This window comes from Tachypleus tridentatus, chromosome 13 (genome assembly GCF_004210375.1).
Source record: "Tachypleus tridentatus isolate NWPU-2018 chromosome 13, ASM421037v1, whole genome shotgun sequence".
Taxonomy (NCBI): Eukaryota; Metazoa; Arthropoda; class Merostomata; order Xiphosura; family Limulidae; genus Tachypleus; species Tachypleus tridentatus.
In genome coordinates, this window is record NC_134837.1 from 18,525,783 (window position 1) to 18,549,369 (window position 23,587).

The following is a 23,587-nucleotide window of genomic DNA, read 5'->3' on the forward strand; positions in this document are numbered from 1 at the left end:
TGCTAACACAGTTTATTGTAATTTAGCTGTGCTAACACAGTTTATTGTAATTTAGCTGTGCTAACACAGTTTATTGTAATTTAGCTATGCTAACACAGTTTATTGTAATTTTAGCTATGCTAATACAGTTTATTGTAATTTAGCTGTGCTAACACAGTTTATTGTAATTTAGCTATGCTAATACAGTTTATTGTAATTTAGCTGTGCTAACACAGTTTATTGTAATTTAGCTATGCTAATACAGTTTATTGTAATTTAGCTGTGCTAACACAGTTTATTGTAATTTAGCTGTGCTAACACAGTTTATTGTAATTTAGCTATGCTAACACAGTTTATTGTAATTTAGCTGTGCTAACACAGTTTATTGTAATTTAGCTATGCTAACACAGTTTATTGTAATTTAGCTATGCTAATACAGTTTATTGTAATTTAGCTGTGCTAACACAGTTTATTGTAATTTAGCTATGCTAATACAGTTTATTGTAATTTAGCTGTGCTAACACAGTTTATTGTGATTTAGCTATGCTAATACAGTTTATTGTAATTTAGCTGTGCTAACACAGTTTATTGTAATTTAGCTATGCTAATACAGTTTATTGTAATTTAGCTGTGCTAACACAGTTTATTGTAATTTAGCTATGCTAATACAGTTTATTGTAATTTAGCTGTGCTAACACAGTTTATTGTAATTTAGCCATGCTAATACAGTTTATTGTAATTTAGCTGTGCTAACACAGTTTATTGTAATTTAGCTATGCTAATACAGTTTATTGTAATTTAGCTGTGCTAACACAGTTTATTGTAATTTAGCTGTGCTAACACAGTTTATTGTAATTTAGCTGTGCTAACACAGTTTATTGTAATTTAGCTATGCTAACACAGTTTATTGTAATTTAGCTATGCTAATACAGTTTATTGTAATTTAGCTGTGCTAACACAGTTTATTGTAATTTAGCTATGCTAATACAGTTTATTGTAATTTAGCTGTGCTAACACAGTTTATTGTAATTTAGCTGTGCTAACACAGTTTATTGTAATTTAGCTATGCTAACACAGTTTATCGTAATTTAGCTATGCTAATACAGTTTATTGTAATTTAGCTGTGCTAACACAGTTTATTGTAATTTAGCTGTGCTAACACAGTTTATTGTAATTTAGCTGTGCTAACACAGTTTATTGTAATTTAGCTATGCTAACACAGTTTATTGTAATTTAGCTATGCTAATACAGTTTATTGTAATTTAGCTGTGCTAACACAGTTTATTGTAATTTAGCTATGCTAATACAGTTTATTGTAATTTAGCTGTGCTAACACAGTTTATTGTAATTTAGCTGTGCTAACACAGTTTATTGTAATTTAGCTATGCTAACACAGTTTATCGTAATTTAGCTATGCTAATACAGTTTATTGTAATTTAGCTGTGCTAACACAGTTTATTGTAATTTAGCTGTGCTAATACAGTTTATTGTAATTTAGCTGTGCTAACACAGTTTATTGTACTTTAGCTGTGCTAACGCAGTTTATTGTAATTTAGCTGTGCTAACACAGTTTATTGTAATTTAGCTGTGCTAATACAGTTTATTGTAATTTAGCTGTGCTAATACAATTTGTTTACGGTAAATAACTGATTACATTCTCTTTGTTTTCTAGTCCTGGGTGCATCTATGCTTCTGTCATATTTCCAGGAGTTAAACGGTAAGTTTTAGTTTAAGCATCTCAAATATTACAGATATGGTTATCACCCTAGAATTCTAGAGACTTAGCTAATAATTATAAAAACAGACCATCTCTAGTCTGTCAGATAGATGCTTGTTTCAGTTTCCTCTAATAGAGATATAGTACCTAACGATACTTCTATTAAGTTAACTACCGATTTACAGATAGATACAATGGTTAGAACGTCTTTTAAAACTTTCATTCATAAATTACATAACATTCCAACATAGTTTTTCTTGGCGATAGTTCAATATTATATGTTCTGATATCCATTGAATTTCTAACAAACCAAACTAAAAACAAAACTAAAGTTGCCATTGTTTGTCCATCAACCATAAACGCCTCAATTCATGTTCTCATCCTGCTCTACAAGATAAACCACATATCACCAAACTTTGTATTTCATACTATCACCCTGTTCTACAAGATAAACCACATATCACCAAACTTTGTATTTCATACTATCACCCTGTTCTACAAGATAAACCACATATCACCAAACTTTGTATTTCATACTATCACCCTGTTTTACAAGATAAACCACATATCACCAAACTTTGTATTTCATACTATGTTCTCATCCTGCTCTACAAGATAAACCACATATCACCAAACTTTGTAATTCATGTTCTCATCCTGCTCTACAAGATAAACCACATATCACCAAACTTTGTAATTCATGTTCTCATCCTGCTCTACAAGATAAACCACATATCACCAAACTTTGTAATTCATGTTCTCATCCTGCTCTACAAGATAAACCACATATCACCAAACTTTGTAATTCATGTTCTCATCCTGCTCTACAAGATAAACCACATATCACCAAACTTTGTAATTCATGTTCTCATCCTGCTCTACAAGATAAACCACATATCACCAAACTTTGTAATTCATGTTCTCATCCTGCTCTACAAGATAAACCACATATCACCAAACTTTGTAATTCATGTTCTCATCCTGCTCTACAAGATAAACCACATCTCACCAAACTTTGTAATTCATGTTCTCACCCTGGTCCACAAGATAAACCACATCTCACCAAACTTTGTAATTCATGTTCTCACCCTGGTCCACAAGATAAACCACATCTCACCAAACTTTGTAATTCATGTTCTCACCCTGGTCCACAAGATAAACCACATCTCACCAAACTTTGTAATTCATGTTCTCACCCTGGTCCACAAGATAAACCACATACCACCAAACTTTGTAATTCATGTTCTCACCCTGGTCCACAAGATAAACCACATATCATCAGGGTTCGTCGACTCGACGTATTCGTGCTACGATTTGTTTTAATTCATTTAGAAATCCTAAAGAACCATAGAATAAAATAAATAAACCTTCTAAAGATTTTCACTAGAAAATAAAATATCGCATCTATAAGTTTGATATTTGTATAAATTTGGAGTTATAAATCATTTCATTGTCCTGCGTGTTTATTAAGAAACAAGTACAAATGCTTATATTTGTTTTAATTATAATTAATAATTTTGTATTTTTGTTAATCTTCATGAACGTTTCTTTAAATTTCTTATTTAATGAATCTGTAAATTTTATCTTGGTTTTGGTTTGAAAAATAACGTGTGAATTTTCACGATCATTAGTGCACAAAAAGAACAAACATTTGATCATACCAAGAGCAGACTATCCTTAAAAATTTGTTAATCGGAATAGTTAATAAATGTAGCCTGTTTCATATATATATACACACATACACACGCACACAAGACACACATTTTAACATGTTTGATGTTGTTTTTTTTATATTCAAACAGTCACTTAGGTTTTATTGTCGCAACGAAATTTCACACAGAAAAAAAAAGAGTAAAATGATTCAATTAGGCCTACCTCATTTTCTTTTCCTTTCACTTTATTACTGAAATAATGATGAAAATAACAAATCAAGCTTTTAACAAAAGCTTTCTAACAAGTCACCAAGTTAAGGTTCTATTCTACCACTTTCTTTCAATCTCTGTGACAATATCCACTGAAACGGAACCCATATTGGCTTATACATTTGATAAGGAAAGGAACAAACAATTTTAATTCGGTGCCTAAAATGGCTTCTCAAGATATAAACAACTACATCACGCTATGACAAACAAGACTGGAATGCAGTGATTGATCAGAAGTCGATGAAATTACGCTTGTATTCAAGTTACGAGGTCAAATTATCGCCATCTTATTTCAAACTTTATATCTTTCTTTTTAGCGGGCAGTAAGTGGCGTATTTTGCTTTTGTTTGTTTTGAATTTTACGGAAAGCTATGCGAGGGCTATGTGCGCTAGCCGTTCCTAATTTAGCAGTGTAAGAATAGAGTGAAGGCAACTAGTCTTCCCCACCCACCGCCAACTCTTGGGCTACTCTTTTACCAACGAATAGTGGGATTAACCGACACATTATAACGCCTCCACGGCTGAAAGGGCGAGTATGTTTGGTGTAACGGGGATTCGACAGATTACGAGTCGAGCGCCCTTAACCACCTGGCCTTATTTTGCTCAGACAAAATTCTGGAAATTGAAAAACACTAATGTTTTCTATATATGTAAAAACGGCTCGTTTGGGTTGAGAAAATATATTTTACGTAGAGGAGCGAACAACGTTTCGGCCTTCTTCGGCCATCGTCAGGTTCACAAAGAAAGCAAGAGGTAACTGACCGGAAGCTGACCACATGTTTTAAAGGGGGTTGTGTAACTGAGTGTCAGAATTCTTAACGATCGTATGAGTGTGTACTGTTCATAGTGGTGTAAGGTATGCTAGTTCAGACATAACGGTAACAGGTAAGTACAAATACACTAAGAAAACAGAAAGACTTCTCGTACAATCGCCGTGATGAAATAATAATCAGTGATGTCGAGAAAACCCACTTGTAGCCATTTTTACATAAATATTTCTCTATTTGAAATCAAACCAAGAACTTCAATATTTGTACATTAACTTAAATAAAGATTTTTTATTCAATCAGTTTTAACATTGCAATATTTTGTATGTGTGTTTCTAACTAAGCACAAAGCTACACGATGGGCTATCTGTGCTCTGTCCACCACGAGTATCGAAACCTGGTTTCTAGTGGAGTGAATCAACAGATATACCGCTGTGCCACCAGGGGCAAAATGTTTTTTTTTTTTAAAGTGTGTGGGAAAACAACTACAACTTTATTTTTTATAATTTGTTTAGTTCAATGGTGAAAAGTTGGCCTCGAGGTGGCGTAGACCCATTTGTGCCTAATAGAGTTAATATACATGAAAGAAAGTACTATCGATGTTTATATGCAAAAACGGCTCGTTTTTTTTCTAAACCTTTCAGTGTTATGAAAAGCAGCAGGCCTAATCTTCAAGTGATGAGAGTAGTTTTCACTACTGATTATTCATGGATATTATCATTCATCACAATTAGAACCTTCTCCATTGAAAGGATTTCTACTAAATGAAATGCTCAATCCTGTGTGTGTTTACAAATACCTCCACTAAAGTAATTTTTTGCCAAATGGCACGTTCTACAACACGTGTCTTTACATGATTTTCATTGTAAAAGGAATTGTAAAATGGAACATCCTACGTCATCTTACGTCATGTATTTTTAGAAACTCCTCCACTAAAAGGAGTTTTGCGAAGATAAACGTTCTAAAAAACGTCTTATATTTGCATTTCGTTATTTGTTATTTGTTGAACAACATAAGATATTAACAGCCCATTCTCCATTTTCAGAGAGAATCCACATTCACAAAAAAAAAAAAAAACAGATGAGAAATTGTGTTTAAAAAGAAATAAAATTGTTAGTATCAGTTGATTAATTGCCACCTGCTTTTAGCTATGCACATGAGAATTAATTATAGGTAATTTTCAGAAGAATATATTCAATTATTCTTGATATTACGAAATTATGCTGGATTGTGAGTTCAAGGGTTCATTGTTCGCGGTCCATTACCACGTAGTCGTGCTTCGTGCATAAAGGCTGAGCGTGCTACGTGAGAGACGATCAAATCATACTCTTAGATCAAACAAAGAGATGTTAATAATATCTCTAACTAGTTGACGTCTCTCTCCAATGTGACAGCGGTAAGATTACGTACTTACAACTCTAAAATAAGGGTTTGATTCCCTGCGGTGGACACGACAGGTAACTGAATGTCGTCTTGTGCTAAAACAAACAGTCTTTCTCTCTAATTTATCAGTTTGAAATTACGGACCACATTATATCAGATTAGCCTCTCACGTAACTTTGCGCAAAAGGCCCGGCATGGCCAGGTGGTTAAGCACTCGACTTGTAACCTGAGGGTTGCGGGTTCGATTCCCTGTCACACCAAACATGCTCGCCATTTCAGTCTTGGGGGCGTTATAATATTTCGGCCAATCCCACTATTCGTTGGTAAAAGAGTAGCCGAATAGTTGGCGGTGGGTGGTGATAACTGCGTACCTTCCCTCTAGCGCAGATAGCCCTCGCGTAGCTTTTGTGCGAAATTCAAAACAAACCAAACAAAAGTTTTGCGCAAAAAAACAAGTCGTGCTTTTCCCCTCACAAACAATGAAATATTTTATTTAGAAACATTACAAAACTAAAACAGCAAGTGAACCAGAAAAGGAAAACTCCCATTAACTAATCTCGCCGCATGACCTCATAACCTGTCTACAGTGTACATTAACTCTGTCAACAGTCCAATGAAACAAAAGATTACTTAGATTAATCGTATGATTTTGTTGGCAATTTCAATTAATTTCTTACGTAACATTAGTTTTAATGGTGCATTCTTTCGCCTTACTGTTCGAGAATAGCTGTAGGCTTAAAAAAAAGGTTCGTTACGTACGTTCCTGGTTATTGCTGGTATTTTTTAGAACCCATAGACCAACATGAAACAACGCTTAGGCCTTCTTGTCCATAACAAAAAAATAAACTCTCTACAGTATAAATTTAAGTCGAATATAAGCTAATGTACAATAAAAAAAAGTTATTGTGCATTTGGTAGTTGAATCAGCTATCTGCGTACCAAATCAGGTGGTGAGAGAATTTTACTGTTAACCGAGAGATAAACTAAAACAAAAACTTTGATGGAAATCTTGTAATTGCCATATGACTGAACTAACGCAAAGCCCTTGTTCTAATTGTGGATAATTTTACTAAATATTTCTTTTAATAAAATAATCTTCTTCTGATAAACGTCGGCACAACTTTGTAAACAGATATTAATATGAAATACACAGAACTAGTTGTACGCTTGTTGTACGTTATGTTTATATACTTAAACGTTTGTATTGTCGTTTCGACTGAAGAGGTCATTTCGTGTTCAGCACATGGCTTAACGTCTGGAATTTTATAAAGGCTAAGGAATATATAAGAAAAAAGTGTTACTGATTGATTAGGCTTTTATACTATTTGTTTGTTTATAGGGATAGCGAGTTAGCTGGTCGGTTTGTGTGGTCCTTCAGTCCTGAGAATATTAAGTTTGTCTCTGAAAGAAGTATTAGATATTAGTACGTGAAAATTAACAACTAAATTATTGTTTAACGCTATTACAGAATTAGGCCTAGCACTCGGTAAACTTTATGTTATTACATGAAACTCGTAATCAAATAATGAAGAGTATTTTGTAATGAACGTGAGCTCAAATTATTTTTCGAAAGATTGTTTCAGGTGGATATTTTTAGAAAATAAATAACATTCACCTAAGTGACATTAAGTATAAATAAGGTATAAATTATAATCGTTTGTGTCACTCTATTCGGTTAAAATCGATCTTGTTTTATATAGAACAAGAATTTTCCTTTTGCGTCTAAGTTGTGGAAAACTCAATATGAAATTCAATTTGCAATTATTTTATTATTCCTGATATACGTAATTTATAAAAACATAAAGTTAAAAGGAAAACCTATGAAGTTAAATATGATGTACAATATCACTAAAGAAATCAGTGTCAAAGTAGATTTATCTAACCCATAATCTTTGCTTTCAATCCAGTGGCACTGAACATTCAGTGAAGTGAGCATCCAATGCGTTACGAACATCAATTTCAAGAAAGAATCCATTGTTTTAATAGAATAATATTCTTTTTATAAACGTCATTATGTAAAATTTGCTTAATTGATGGCTAATATGTATTGTGTAACATTGATCCACGTCATGAATCGATGTTATATAATCAGCAAATCAGATGTTGACGACACGAAGATAAGCTGGTATTATCTGTTTGTTATTGAATAGTGAACAAACAAGAGCAAACTTGTGTTTAATATTCTATTGTCTGTTTCATCTCCTAACACTTTTCGCCATGTTTAATGTTTCATTTTCTGTCTGTAACACTTGACGCATTCAGTTTTCGACTCGCTGTTAAACGAGAAATGAGCTCCATAGTCAGTAAATGGAATATAGAGTATATTTTCGAAGTTGCTCCTGCCACAAAATCCTTAAGTAAATATTCCATTGAAGATAATTTCAAAAATACATCCTGATTACAAGTAAGATGTGAAGATATATACTATATAATATGGCCAGGTGGTTAAGGCACTCGACTTGTAATCCGAGGGTCGCAGGTTCGAATACGCGTCACACCAAACCTACTCGTCCTTTCACCCGTGGGGACTTTATAATGTCACGGTCAATCCCACTATTCGTTAGTAAAAGAGTAGCTCAAGTGTTGGCCGTGAATGGTGATGACTAGCTGCCTTCCCTCTAGTCCTATGCTGCTAAATTAGGGACGGCTAGCACAGATGGGCCTCGTGTAGTTTTGCGCGACATTAAAACAAACATATTATTACACTCTTTTCATGACTTTAATTAAGCGATGTTTTGTCATATAAAGTTTGATGTTCTTACTTTATATCAAATTAAGGACAAAGAATTTTTTGAGGTGATTATCTGAAATGTTAAAAAATGGTGGGGAGATAACACCAGATTAGCTTGAAAGCGCCACCTGAATTCTTCAATAATTATTACTTAAGCTGTTGAATTTTGATCTATATTGTCTTTAAAACAATAAAGAAGGCCTACGAATGTCATCAGATCTTCCACTTACATTCTTTGGTAGCAGTTTCGTATTTATTATATATATTGTGTATTTAATCTTGGTTCCGCTTGTATATTCTACAGAACTTTATTACCTCTGTTATGCTACTTACATGTTATTTCTATCATCTTGTTACCAGTTGCGCATTATCTACATGAGAACCACTAAATCTTGGTGTCCTTCATAATTTCTGTACGTGTGGTATCTTTAGTCACTATACTTTGACTATTGTACCGTTGCATGTTCTCAGCATTAGATTTCTTTGACCGTAGTACCGATCGCATTTCTGTACATGTGATTACTCTAGTCATGATACTGGTTTCCATTCTGTACATGTGATTACTCTAGTCATGATACTGGTTTCCATTCTGTACATGTGATTACTCTAGTCATGATACTGGTTTCCATTCTGTACATGTGATTACTCTAGTCATGATACTGATTTCCATTCTGTACATGTGATTACTCTAGTCATGATACTGGTTTCCAATCTGTTCATGTGATTTATCAACCATGTTACCAGTTACATGTTCTTTACACGTGGTTAATATGCGTACGCGATATCTTTAGTCTTGGTACTCTTTGATCTTCTGTAATTTAATTGTTTTAATTATTGGTATTTGTTTCGTATTTTCTATGTGTGACTGTTTTTAATATTTGTACCGGTTTCCTGCTATTTTCATGTCACGTCAGATTCAATTTCCCTTTGAAATTCTCCACATCTGTGCTGTTGGTAAGTGTAGCTTGTGACTGTTTAATAAATAGTTTTAATAATTATTGTAGATCTCCAAGTTGTAATTCCACCTTTAGAAACTAAGCCCCCCAATAATAACGAAACCCCATTGTATTGAAGTTTAAGTTTTTATAGAGAGGAAACGTTCATCTTTACCCCTAGTATAACGAAACCCCATTGTATTGAAGTTTAAGTTTTTATAGAGTGGAAACGTTCATCTTTAACCCTAGTATAACGAAACCCCATTGTATTGAAGTTTAAGTTTTTATAAAGAGGATACGTTCATCTTAACCCCTAGTATAACGAAACCCCTTTGTACTGAAGTTTAAGTTTTTATAGAGAGGATACGTTCATCTTTAAACCTAGTATAACGAAACCCCATTGTATTGAAGTTTAAGTTTTTATAGAGAGGAAACGTTCATCTTTAACCCTAGTATAACGAAACCCCATTGTATTGAAGTTTAAGTTTTTATAGAGAGGAAACGTTCATCTTTACCCCTAGTATAACGAAACCCCATTGTATTGAAGTTTAAGTTTTTATAGAGAGGATACGTTCATCTTTACCCCTAGTATAACGAAACCCCATTGTATTGAAGTTTAAGTTTTTATAAAGAGGATACGTTCATCTTTACCCCTAGTATAACGAAACCCCTTTGTACTGAAGTTTAAGTTTTTATAGAGAGGATACGTTCATCTTTAAACCTAGTATAACGAAACCCCATTGTATTGAAGTTTAAGTTTTATAGAGAGGAAACGTTCATCTTTAACCCTAGTATAACGAAACCCCATTGTATTGAAGTTTAAGTTTTTATAGAGAGGAAACGTTCATCTTTACCCCTAGTATAACGAAACCCCATTGTATTGAAGTTTAAGTTTTTATAGAGAGGAAACGTTCATCTTTACCCCTAGTATAACGAAACCCCATTGTATTGAAGCTTAAGTTTTTATAAAGAGGATACGTCCATCTTACAGGTTCTATTGGAAGCTTTGTTTTGTTTATCCTACCGGTTGAGCTTTCTTTGAGAATCCTTTAGTTTGAATAGCTAATAGTTTCTGTGATATACTATACTACAGTCGTATGCGGCACCGTCATTACTACTAATGAAACGTCTTTACGTGCAAGCAATTCGAAGATGTCAGGAGGGATTATCTTTTCTGTCATGAGTTTGGTTTACACGGGTTAATATCAGAAGACGGTGCTTAGATTGGCTTCATAAAGTACGTCATTCTGAAGCTCGTGATGTTACAGAACCAATTAAAATGTCAGTAGCAGCGTTAAAATGTGGTCAGTATCAAGTAGTGGATTGTAGAACAGGGAAACGATGTTACTGGTTATAATTTACCTTGTCCTGTCAATAACAGGATGAAAACAAACTTGTCCAATATGTCTTGTTCTCATTGTCATCCTTTAGATAGCAGATGTCGACGACACAAGGGTGATTGAAACTGACTCAGTACATTTCAGTCAGTATACTGAGCTAGTATTATCTGTTATTGAAGTGACAAGATCGTTCAATTGCATTGTTGATTAATAAAACTAACAATCAGTTTCTAGAACAAACAATTAGTTTCTATCCAGTAATGGAAAGGAAAACATTAAGCAACTCATTTGTTTTTTTCGTAAATTCACACACAGTTAAACTAGGGCTAGCGTAGATGGAAAAGAGGAAAAGCATTTCTTAGAGCACTTTTGCTTTGACTGAATACTAGGATTTAACTATTATCTTTACAACAAACCTGCAACCCCAATGTACCAACAGATATATTTTGCGGCAATAGAACGCGAACAACATATCCGCAGATCACAGTCCTGCACATTGCCTACTGGGATACACGCTTTACCCATCTGACAGCTACCTTATGGACGTATTGATCTAAGGATTAATTGCATTGTGTTGATTATAAAGGAAAGAAAATTTACATCTATCTTGAATCCATGTTGATCTAACAATTAGCTGTACTGTGTAACACTAACCCCCAAAAATAGGATTTTCTGGTGATCTTTGAGTCGTTTATATGAGAGATAATACGTCTACCTGAAAACCATCTTGATCTAAAAGTTAGTTGTATTTTGCAACATCGACCTGAATGGAGAGTTTTCAGGCGACATTTCAGTCGATTACAAGAAGAAGCATATTGATAGTTATTATGAAACCATTTTCATTAAATTATCATTATTTTTGTATAAGCACGATTCAAATAAAATAATTCGTCTCATGATATTCTAGAAAAAAGTTCAAATTAATAATCAGTTAGAATAATCAAAATGGCAGACAGCAAAGTTATCTTGTTCTAAGAAAAGACTTGTTGAGGCTGAAAACTGAACTAATAAAAATGGTAAATTTTTTTTATTAAAAATATAACAAATTTTGTTGTCATTTTATACTTTGATTGGTTATACCACAGATATTTATAATATGTTAAACTCATGCACAAGAACTAGTGCGTGTCATGAGTAAGGTATAGTTTTTTTCAAAATAATGACCTGCTGCATGCTTTGCCAAGCCGTGTTCAACAGATTAAGTGTATTTTTTAAGTTAAAATCAACAAGTACAGAAGATTAAGTTAGTAATGGATCATTACAGGTTCACTGACTTGAGGAGAGGGGGTAAAGTCTCTACTATAAACATAATAATGGTCTGTTCTTTGTCCAAAGAACGAGATGTTTCTTTTGAAATGTTTCGACCTTGGTTAAAACGAAGTTTCGTGAGTTGTACGTCTTTTTTGCCTTCAGGCGTTAAAATAAATAATTTAGTTAATCTAAATACGCCTTTTCACTTGGAAGCTTATTACGCCTTTTTTCTCTCGTTTACAAGTTGTATTATTGTTTGTTTGTCTTTTGAATTTCGTGCAAAGATACAAGAGGGCTATTTGCTCTAACTGTTCCTAATTTAGCAGTGTAAGACTAGAGGTAAGGCAGCTAGTCATCAACACCCACCGCCAACTCTTTTACCAGCGAACAGTTGGATTGACACCACAGCTCCTACACCTTAGAGCTTCCACGTTTAACAACAAACAAAAACGAAATCTACACTGTTAACATTAGATTATATCTTTGGAATGCAAAACTTGCTGAAATTCCGAAATTTTCAAAACTAATTCCGACTAACTTCAGTTTCCTTTAAAATCATTAAATCCGTGAAGTATTCATGACGTAGCTTTATTTTTTGTTGAACGTATGTAATCCTCCAAACATTAACATTGTATCTGGAACTAGTCTTAACACATCTCCTTTGGTTTCTGCCGTAAAATATCCGAGCTGGTATATTTCTGTGCTTACAGAGAACAATACCATATCACGATCCTAATTACCTAGCAAAATATCAGTTTACCATTCAGAATCTTTTGTTCCTTCAACTATCATTCGATGCTTACAAACAGTATTTATTATTCCGGCATGGTTGTCTGGTATTGATTTTCTGACTTTACGTTGAAGGTTCAGTTAGTCGATGAAACGTGCACGGTGCGGAATCTACATGATCAAGAGACTCACATTTTACCGCCGCTTAGAATCTTGGTGTTTTACTAATTGGACAAGACCAATTCAAATGTCATATAGTGATAGACTTAGTGTTATTCTAGCTAAATTCAAAAACACGTTTCTTTCTAACCTTTAATTACTGGTATAATAAACCACTAATCAAGTTTCATATTGTCAATGCCATTTTCAGTTAAAACTACTTGTTGCTCGAATATTCATATCGTATATAATAACTATTACTGCTTTTATTTTTTGGATAAATATATTTCGTGTAGTAGACATTTTATTTCGAAGGCTACATTGATAAATATAGTATCTCTCAAATCTCTAAACTATATGTTACGATATCAATTATATCTATCAAGCATTGGAAGGTTTGTCTTTATTTCGAGGAATTTGGAGAACTGACCATCAAGTAATATAAAGAAAAAGAAATTCCTTCCTAATTTCTGTGCTAACAACAATATGTGTAGATTATATCATTAAAAATAATTCACTGTTAATAATGTGACATATTAGCATTTTTTATTAGACTGATATGATAGTCTTGAATATTTAAGAAAACATATTAAACAGCAAGCTATACGACTAAGTAAAGTTAGGCTCACTTAATGAGAGAAAAATGTAGTCAATTGTTTTACAATTACAAATAATATTTTTGTGAAGTTAACAAATAACTGAGTACGAAGAAACCACACAGTTACAAACATATTACGTAATAAAGTATTAATTGCAACTTACTGGAAATAGTACATGTATTAATTGTTCATTTTTAGGACTACATGCACAAAACTGGCTCTAATTTTGGGCTAACAGACATCTAGTCAACAGTACTCTCCGCCATCTGCTAGTCTATTTTTTCTAAACAAAAGGTAGTGTGTGACTGTCGCTCTTGGAAACTTCTGACAAATTCAATATAGTATTTAGTGTTAAAAATATAATAGGCCTAATACTGATATTGTAAAACAAGTTTAATTAATTATTATAACAATGTTTCACCAGCTTAAAAAAGGCGTTCCGCATCAACTGCTGCCATTACAAATGACTGATATAAATGATGTTCCAACCACTTTGACGCGTTTGATGCGTCTCGTCTGACCTATGAGCTCTGTATTGAGTCAAACGCGTCGTTAGCAGTGGATATGGCAGACACAATATGATAAAGATACCATTGCACAACCTTCTCCTTCTTGAAAACCTGAAGAAGATAAACGTTTCTCTTACGTTGAAACGTCATTATTTGTAAGAATGCTTCGTGTTCACACCATTACACTTTAGGAGAAAGTTCAATACAATCAGAGAAATCGAACAAGTAATCTTCACGTCATTATCTATAATAGAGAAAGAATAAAAAATTAGTTAATCTTAATAGAGTGGGATATCCGTAGTATTTATTAATTATTGGTTTTTATATCTTTTATAATATTCTTTTATTCAGAGTCCGGACTTTATGATAGCTTTGTGTAAATACTTGATCAATTCATTATTGATATACGGTGTTACCCACATAGATTGTAAAAACTTGTACCATGTAGTCCTGTGTTTAATGTGTTGTTGAATATGTTTACACATTGTACTTCTTTCTTTCTACGTTCTGGTTGTTAAAATTTGTGTTATTTATACGTTTAGGTAGCTATTTTCTAGAATAATCTAAGTTCAATATTTTTTCATGTTACATTTTTGTGTTTCAACACATTATATGTATCCTTGGTATTAATTCACTCCTTTTCTTACAGAGAGAAAATTGGTTTCTTATGATATTTACTGCATAGAGATGTGTTTGTGTGTTTTTCCCATATTTTAATATCAGAAGAATGTCTATAACAAGGCAAGTTTAGATGCACTGTTTGAGGTTTAAAAATGAAATTAATTTTGGGCCTAAGTTTACTTGAGTTACTTGTATAAATAAGTAAAGTGTTCCGTGATTCCGAACACCAAATATGTTATCTGAGTAGCGACACCAGACTTTATTACCAATGCTAGTTTCTTGTTTTCAGTCGTATGTGATTTTTATTCACCACACTAAATGAAAACAACAGATACAGCAATCTTATAACTTCTCGTGATGTGTTGGATTTGTAGGTAAATACCAGTTCCGATATGGAAATTACTGATACGTAAAATACAACAAAGAGCAACTTTTATCATTTCAATCAGTAAGCCCAAAAGATCTAAGTATATATATATGTATATATATATATACATATTTTGTTTTAAAATTTCAACAAGAATAGAGGCTATATAATAAAATCACATCAAAATTACACAGAATACTGTCCAGCCACGTCTTTAAGCAATTATTTTACAAACACACTATATAATCATTGAGTGTTGTTTACTTTCTTAATAACTACTATTTAAGCTAAGATCATTACATTATTTCAATTACACAAACATACTGTACAATCATTGAGTGTTGTTTAGTTTCTTAATGTCTAATGTTTCAGTTTAGATCATTACATTATTTTAATTTTACAAACATACTGTATAATCATTCAGTGTTGTTTAGTTTCTTAATGTCTAATGTTTAAGCTTAGATCATTACCTAAGTTTTAATTTTACAAACATACTGTATAATCATTCAGTGTTGTTTAGTTTCTTAATGTCTAATGTTTAAGCTTAGATCATTACCTAAATTTTAATTTTACAAACATACTGTATAATCATTCAGTGTTGTTTAGTTTCTTAATGTCTAATGTTTAAGCTTAAATCATTACCTAAATTTTAATTTTACAAACATACTGTATAATCATTCAGTGTTGTTTAGTTTCTTAATGTCTAATGTTTAAGCTTAGATCATTACCTAAATTTTAATTTTACAAACATACTGTATAATCATTCAGTGTTGTTTAGTTTCTTAATGTCTAATGTTTAAGCTTAGATCATTACCTAAATTTTAATTTTACAAACATACTGTATAATCATTCAGTGTTGTTTAGTTTCTTAATGTCTAATGTTTAAGCTTAGATCATTACCTAAATTTTAATTTTACAAACATACTGTATAATCATTCAGTGTTGTTTAGTTTCTTAATGTCTAATGTTTAAGCTTAGATCATTACCTAAATTTTAATTTTACAAACATACTGTATAATCATTCAGTGTTGTTTAGTTTCTTAATGTCTAATGTTTAAGCTTAGATCATTACCTAAATTTTAATTTTACAAACATACTGTATAATCATTCAGTGTTGTTTAGTTTCTTAATGTCTAATGTTTAAGCTTAGATCATTACCTAAATTTTAATTTTACAAACATACTGTATAATCATTCAGTGTTGTTTAGTTTCTTAATGTCTAATGTTTAAGTTTAGATCATTACCTAAATTTTAATTTTACAAACATACTGTATAATCATTCAGTGTTGTTTAGTTTCTTAATGTCTAATGTTTAAGCTTAGATCATTACCTAAATTTTAATTTTACAAACATACTGTATAATCATTCAGTGTTGTTTAGTTTCTTAATGCCTAATGTTTAAGCTTAGATCATTACCTAAATTTTAATTTTACAAACATACTGTATAATCATTCAGTGTTGTTTAGTTTCTTAATGTCTAATGTTTAATCTTAGATCATTACCTAAATTTTAATTTTACAAACATACTGTATAATCATTCAGTGTTGTTTATTTTCTTAATGTTTAATGTTTAAGTTTAGATCATTACCTAAATTTTAATTTTACAAACATACTGTATAATCATTCAGTGTTGCTTAGTTTCTTAATGTCTAATGTTTAAGCTTAGATCATTACCTAAATTTTAATTTTACAAACATGCTGTATAATCATTCAGTGTTGTTTAGTTTCTTAATGCCTAATGTTTAAGTTTAGATCATTACCTAAATTTTAATTTTACAAACATACTGTATAATCCTTGAGTGTTGTTTAGTTTCTTAATGTCTAATGTTTAAGCTTAGATCATTACCTAAATTTTAATTTTACAAACATACTGTATAATCATTCAGTGTTGTTTAGTTTCTTAATGTCTAATGTTTAAGCTTAGATCATTACCTAAATTTTAATTTTACAAACATACTGTATAATCATTCAGTGTTGTTTAGTTTCTTAATGTCTAATGTTTAAGCTTAGATCATTACCTAAATTTTAATTTTACAAACATACTGTATAATCATTCAGTGTTGTTTAGTTTCTTAATGTCTAATGTTTAAGCTTAGATCATTACCTAAATTTTAATTTTACAAACATACTGTATAATCATTCAGTGTTGTTTAGTTTCTTAATGTCTAATGTTTAAGCTTAGATCATTACCTAAATTTTAATTTTACAAACATACTGTATAATCATTCAGTGTTGTTTAGTTTCTTAATGTCTAATGTTTAAGTTTAGATCATTACCTAAATTTTAATTTTACAAACATACTGTATAATCATTCAGTGTTGTTTAGTTTCTTAATGTCTAATGTTTAAGCTTAGATCATTACCTAAATTTTAATTTTACAAACATACTGTATAATCATTCAGTGTTGTTTAGTTTCTTAATGTCTAATGTTTAAGCTTAGATCATTACCTAAATTTTAATTTTACAAACATACTGTATAATCATTCAGTGTTGTTTAGTTTCTTAATGTCTAATGTTTAAGCTTAGATCATTACCTAAATTTTAATTTTACAAACATACTGTATAATCATTCAGTGTTGTTTAGTTTCTTAATGTCTAATGTTTAAGCTTAGATCATTACCTAAATTTTAATTTTACAAACATACTGTATAATCATTCAGTGTTGTTTAGTTTCTTAATGTCTAATGTTTAAGCTTAGATCATTACCTAAATTTTAATTTTACAAACATACTGTATAATCATTCAGTGTTGTTTAGTTTCTTAATGTCTAATGTTTAAGCTTAGATCATTACCTAAATTTTAATTTTACAAACATACTGTATAATCATTCAGTGTTGTTTAGTTTCTTAATGTCTAATGTTTAAGTTTAGATCATTACCTAAATTTTAATTTTACAAACATACTGTATAATCATTCAGTGTTGTTTAGTTTCTTAATGTCTAATGTTTAAGCTTAGATCATTACCTAAATTTTAATTTTACAAACATACTGTATAATCATTCAGTGTTGTTTAGTTTCTTAATGTCTAATGTTTAAGCTTAGATCATTACCTAAATTTTAATTTTACAAACATACTGTATAATCATTCAGTGTTGTTTAGTTTCTTAATGTTTAATGTTTAAGCTTAGATCATTACCTTATTTTAATTTTACAAACATACTGTATAATCATTCAGTGTTATTTAGTTTCTTAATGTCTAATGTTTAAGCTTAGATCATTACCTAAATTTTAATTTTACAAACATACTGTATAATCATTCAGTGTTGTTTAGTTTCTTAATGTCTAATGTTTAAGTTTAGATCATTACCTAAATTTTAATTTTACAAACATACTGTATAATCATTCAGTGTTGTTTAGTTTCTTAATGTCTAATGTTTAAGTTTAGATCATTACCTAAATTTTAATTTTACAAACATACTTGTGCTGGAATGTTTGTTTGCTCTATTTCATTTATTCTTGCATCGTCTGTCGTTCATTTTATTATAAGTTCGCATTCATCTCATCAAAACTGTTTTTTTTTCGAAATTCTCGTAAATAATTTATACTTTATTTAAAACTGGCACTGTGTAAATGATTAGAATATTCCCGATTTTAAACAATAAGCACTGACTAAAGTTATTTGACATAAACTTAGGTTTTGTGATGTACAAATGTCAATGGAGAAAATTAATGTATCAATTTCATATATGTTTTAACAGTAAAAACCAACGATGCATTTCTTATTAAACATAAAACATGTCTCAAAAGTGAAAATCACAACGGCATATCTTATAAAACATAAAATATATCTTAAGAGTGAAAACCATAAGTGCGTCTTTTGCAAAACATAAAACACTTTAAAGATGAAATCAACACTTTTATATCTTGTACAACATAAAAAATATTTCAAAAATGAAAAGAACACTTTACTTCTAATAAAACATAAAAACTTTAAAATAAAAATAACACTTTTATCTCTTGTAAAGCATAAAACATCCTTTAAAACTGAAAACACTTGTGTCCCTATTAAAACATAAAACATACTTTAAAATAAAGACAACACTTCTATCTCTTGCATAACATAAGACATACTTTAAAAATGAAACCAACACCTGTATTCTTTGTAAAACATAAAATATACTTTAGAAATGAAAAACACTTTTGTATCTCTTGGAAAACATAAAACATTCTATAAAATTTAAACAACAATTCTATCTCTTGTGAAACATAAGACATACTTTAAAAATAAGAACCACTCTTATATCTATTGTAAAACATAAAACATACTTTGAAAATCAGAACAGCTGTATCCCTTTTTAAACATAAATCATTCTTTAAAAATGAAAAAAAACACTTTTATCTCTTGTAAGATATAAAATATATTTCAAAAATGAAACGAAACCTTGTATTTCTTGCAAAACGTAAAACATACATTAAAAATGAAATAAAACCTTGAATTTTTTATAAAACGTAAAACATACTTTAAAAATGAAAAAATTGTCTATTTTGTAAAACATAAAACATACTTTAAAAATAAAACCAACATTTGTATCTGTTCCAAAACGTAAAACATACATTGAAAATGAAAACGGCAGTTGTATCCCTATCAAAATATAAAATTTACTTTAAAATTAAAAACAGCAATCGTATCTCTTTAAAACATAATTTCATACTTTAAAAATGAAAACAACACTTGAATCTCTTGTAAAACAAAAAATATACTAAAAATGAAAACAAAACCTGTATCCTTTCTAAAACATAAGTCATTCTCTAGCAATGAAAAAAACACTAATATCACTTGTAAAACATAAAACATACTTTAAAAATAAAACCAACCCTTGTATCTCTTGAAAATCGTGAAAATACATAAAATAAAAATAACACGTGTATTTCTTGTAAAACATAAAACATACATTAAAATAACATAACACATATTATCTCTTGTAAAACATAAGATATACTTTTAAAATGAAAACAACCCTTGTATCTCTTGTAAAACATAAAACATACTTTACAAATGAAACAACATTTCTATCTCTTGTAAAACATAAGACATACTTTAAAAATAAAAATAAAACATTTATATCTCTTTAAAACACAAAACATTCCTTAAAACTTTAATACAACACTTGTATCTCTTGGAAAACATAAAACATACATTAAAAATGAAAATAAACCTTGTATCTCTTGTGATACTTTAAAAATGAAAAGAAAACTTGTCACTTATGTAAAACATAAAACATACTTTAAAAATGAAACCAACACTTAAATATCTTGCCAAACGTAAATCATACTATAAAAATTAAAACAACACCTGTATCCTTGGTTAAACATAAAATATATTTAATAAAGAAAACAAATCTTCTATCTCGTGGATGAATTTAAACATTCTTTAAAAATGAAAACAACACTTTTATTTCTTGTAACACATAAAACATACCTAAAAAAATAAAAACAACTCTTTTTATCCCAATCAAAATACAAAACTTACTTTAACAATGAAACCAATACTTGTATCTCTTGTAAAATATAAATCATACTTTGGAATTGAAAACAACACTTCTATCTTTTGTAAAACATAAGAGCATTTACAAAATAAAAGCAACACTTCTATCTCTTGTAAAAAGTAAAACATAGTTGAAAATGTATCTCATGTAAGACGTCAAAATACTTTAAAAATGAAAACAAACTTGTATCACTTGTAAAATATAAATCATACTTTAAAATGAAAACAACACTTATATCTCTTAGAAAATATAAAACATACTTTAAAGAAAAACCAACCCTTCTATCTCTTGAAAAAGGTAAAACATAGATTAGAAATGAAAACAAACTTTGTATCTCTTGTAAAACGTAAAGCACACTTTAACAATGAAAAGAAAATTTGACTCTTTTGTAAAACATAAAAGATTCTTTAAAAATGAAACCAACACTTGAATATCTTGAAAATCATGAAACATACTTTAAAAATGAAAACGACAATTTTATCTCTTGTAAAACATAAAACATACTTTGGAGTTGAAAACAAAATTTTACCTCTTCCAAAACATAAAACACACTTTACAAATGAAGAGAACACCTGTATCAGTTGTATCGCATAAAACATACTTGAAAATAAAAACAACACATATCTCTTGTAAATCGTAAAACATAATTGAAAAATTAAAACAACACAAGTATCTCTTGGAAGACATAAAAATACCTTAAAAATGAAAACAACATTTTTTTCTTATAAAACATAAAACCTACTTTAAAAATGAAAACAACACTTGTATCCCTATCAAAATATAAAACTTACTTTAAAAATGAAAACAGCACTTGCATCTCTTGGAACACATAAAACATTTTTTAAAAATTAAAACAATCTTTTAACTTCTTGTAAAACATTAAACATTCTTTAAAATGAAAACAACACTTCTAAATCTTGCATAACAGAAGACACACTCTACAAATGAAAACAACACCTGTATCACTTGTGAAACAAAAACCATACTTTAGAAATGAAAAAAAAACAGCTTCTATCTCTTGGAAAACATAAAACATACTTCATAAATTAAATCAACCATAGTACCTTTGGGAAAACGTAAAATATTCTTTAAAAATGAAAACAGTCCTTGTATTTCTTGTAAAACATAAAACATACTTTAGAAAAGAAAAAAACACACTAATAACTATAGGAAAATATAAAACATACTTTAAAAATTAAACCAACCATTGTGTATTTTGGAAACGTAAAATATTCTTTGAAAATGAAAACAACACATCTCTCTCTAGTGAAACATAAGATATACTTTAAAAATGAGAACAACACTTGTATCTCTTCCACAACATAAAACATACTTTGAAATAGAAAACAACACTTATATCTCTTGTAAAACATAAAATATACTTTAAAAATCAAAACAACTTTTCTATCTATTGTAAAACATGAAACAGGCCCGGCATGGCCTAGCGTGTTAAGGCGTGCGACTCGTAATATGTGGGTCGCGAGTTCGCATCCCCGTTGCGCCAAACATGCTCGCCTTTCCAGCCGTGGGGGCGTTATAATGTGACGGTCAATCCCACTATTCGTTGGTAAAAGAGTAGCCCAAGAGTTGGCGGTGGGTGGTGATGACTAGCTGCCTTCCCTCTAGTCTTACACTGCTAAATTAGGGACGGCTAGCACAGATAGCCCTCGAGTAGCTTTGTGCGAAATTCAAAACAAAACAAAAACATGAAACATAATTTAGAAATTAAAATAACACTTGTATCTGTTGAAAAACATAAACAACTAAAAATTAAACCATCCCTTGTATTTCTTGCAAAGCGTAAAACATACTTTAAAAATGAAAACAGCACCTCTGTCCCTTGTAAAACATAAAATAAACATTAAAAATGAAAACATTTGTACCTCTTGTAAAACGTAAAACATACTTTAAAAGTCAAAATAACACCTGTATATCTTGCAAAACATAAAACATACTTGAATAAAGAAAAAAAAATCTTCTATCTCTTGTACAAATTTAAACATTCTTAAAAAATGAAAACGACACTTTTATTTCTTATACATCATAAAACGTACTTTGAAAATGGAAACAATTCTTGTATCCCTATCAAAATATAAAAGTTACTATAAAAATGAAAACAGCACTTGTACTTTACAAATGAAAACAACATTTCGATCTCTTGTAAAATATAAGACATCCTTAAAAAATGAAAACAACACTTATATCTCTTGTAAAACATAAAACATACTTTAAAACTTAAAAAAACACTTCTATCTTTTCCAGAACATATCACATACTTTAAAAAGAAAACAACTCTTCTATTTCTTCTAGAACATAAAACTTACTTTTAAAATGAAAACAATACTTGAATCTCTTGTAAAACATACCTTGAAAATGAAAATAATACTTGTATCTCTTTTAAAACATAAAACACACTTTAAAACTGAAAAGAGCACTAGTATCTCTTGTAATACATTAATAATGCTTTAAAATGAAAACAACTACTCTATCCTTTGTAAAACATACTTTTGAAGTGAAAACATTTGTGTCCCTTGTAAAACATACTTAAAAAATGAAAACAACATTTGTATATCTTGTAAAATATTAAAAATACTTTAAAAAACAAAACACTTGTATTTATAGTAAAACTTAAAACATACGTTAAAAATGAAAACAACACTTGTATCTCTTGTAAAGTTTAAAACATACTTTAAAACTGAAGACACTTGTGTTCCTATTAAAGCATAAAACATACTTTAAATATAAAAACAATGCTATATCTCTTATAAAATATAAAACATACTTTATAAATGAAAGCAACATTTGTATCCTTTGTAATATATAAAACATACTTTAAAAATGGAAAAAAATTGTATCTCTTTTAAAACGTAAAACATACTTTAAAAATGAAAACAACCCTTGTACCCTTTGTATTACAGCATGTATTTCGTTGACAACCGCTCCGGAATCAAACACCTTAAACTGCATTCTGCAATATATGTTTGGCTAACCACTTACATAATTTGGCACCCTGGCCTCTATTCTATAACATATATTTTGCTGACCACTTACATAACCTTGCACCCTGACCTATGTTCAGCACTGTGTTTTTG

General features: G+C 30.2%; 1 protein-coding gene across 1 annotated transcript in view; it reads left to right on the forward strand.

The window, feature by feature from the left end:
* LOC143240803 (neuropilin and tolloid-like protein 2) overlaps positions 1-23,587 on the forward strand; it is a 446,248-nt gene that overhangs the window by 399,350 nt on the left and 23,311 nt on the right. Inside the window, exon 3 of the mRNA XM_076483897.1 lies at positions 1,652-1,696. Within this exon, the coding sequence (XP_076340012.1) occupies positions 1,652-1,696 (45 nt within the window). The remainder of the gene's footprint in view (positions 1-1,651; positions 1,697-23,587) is intronic.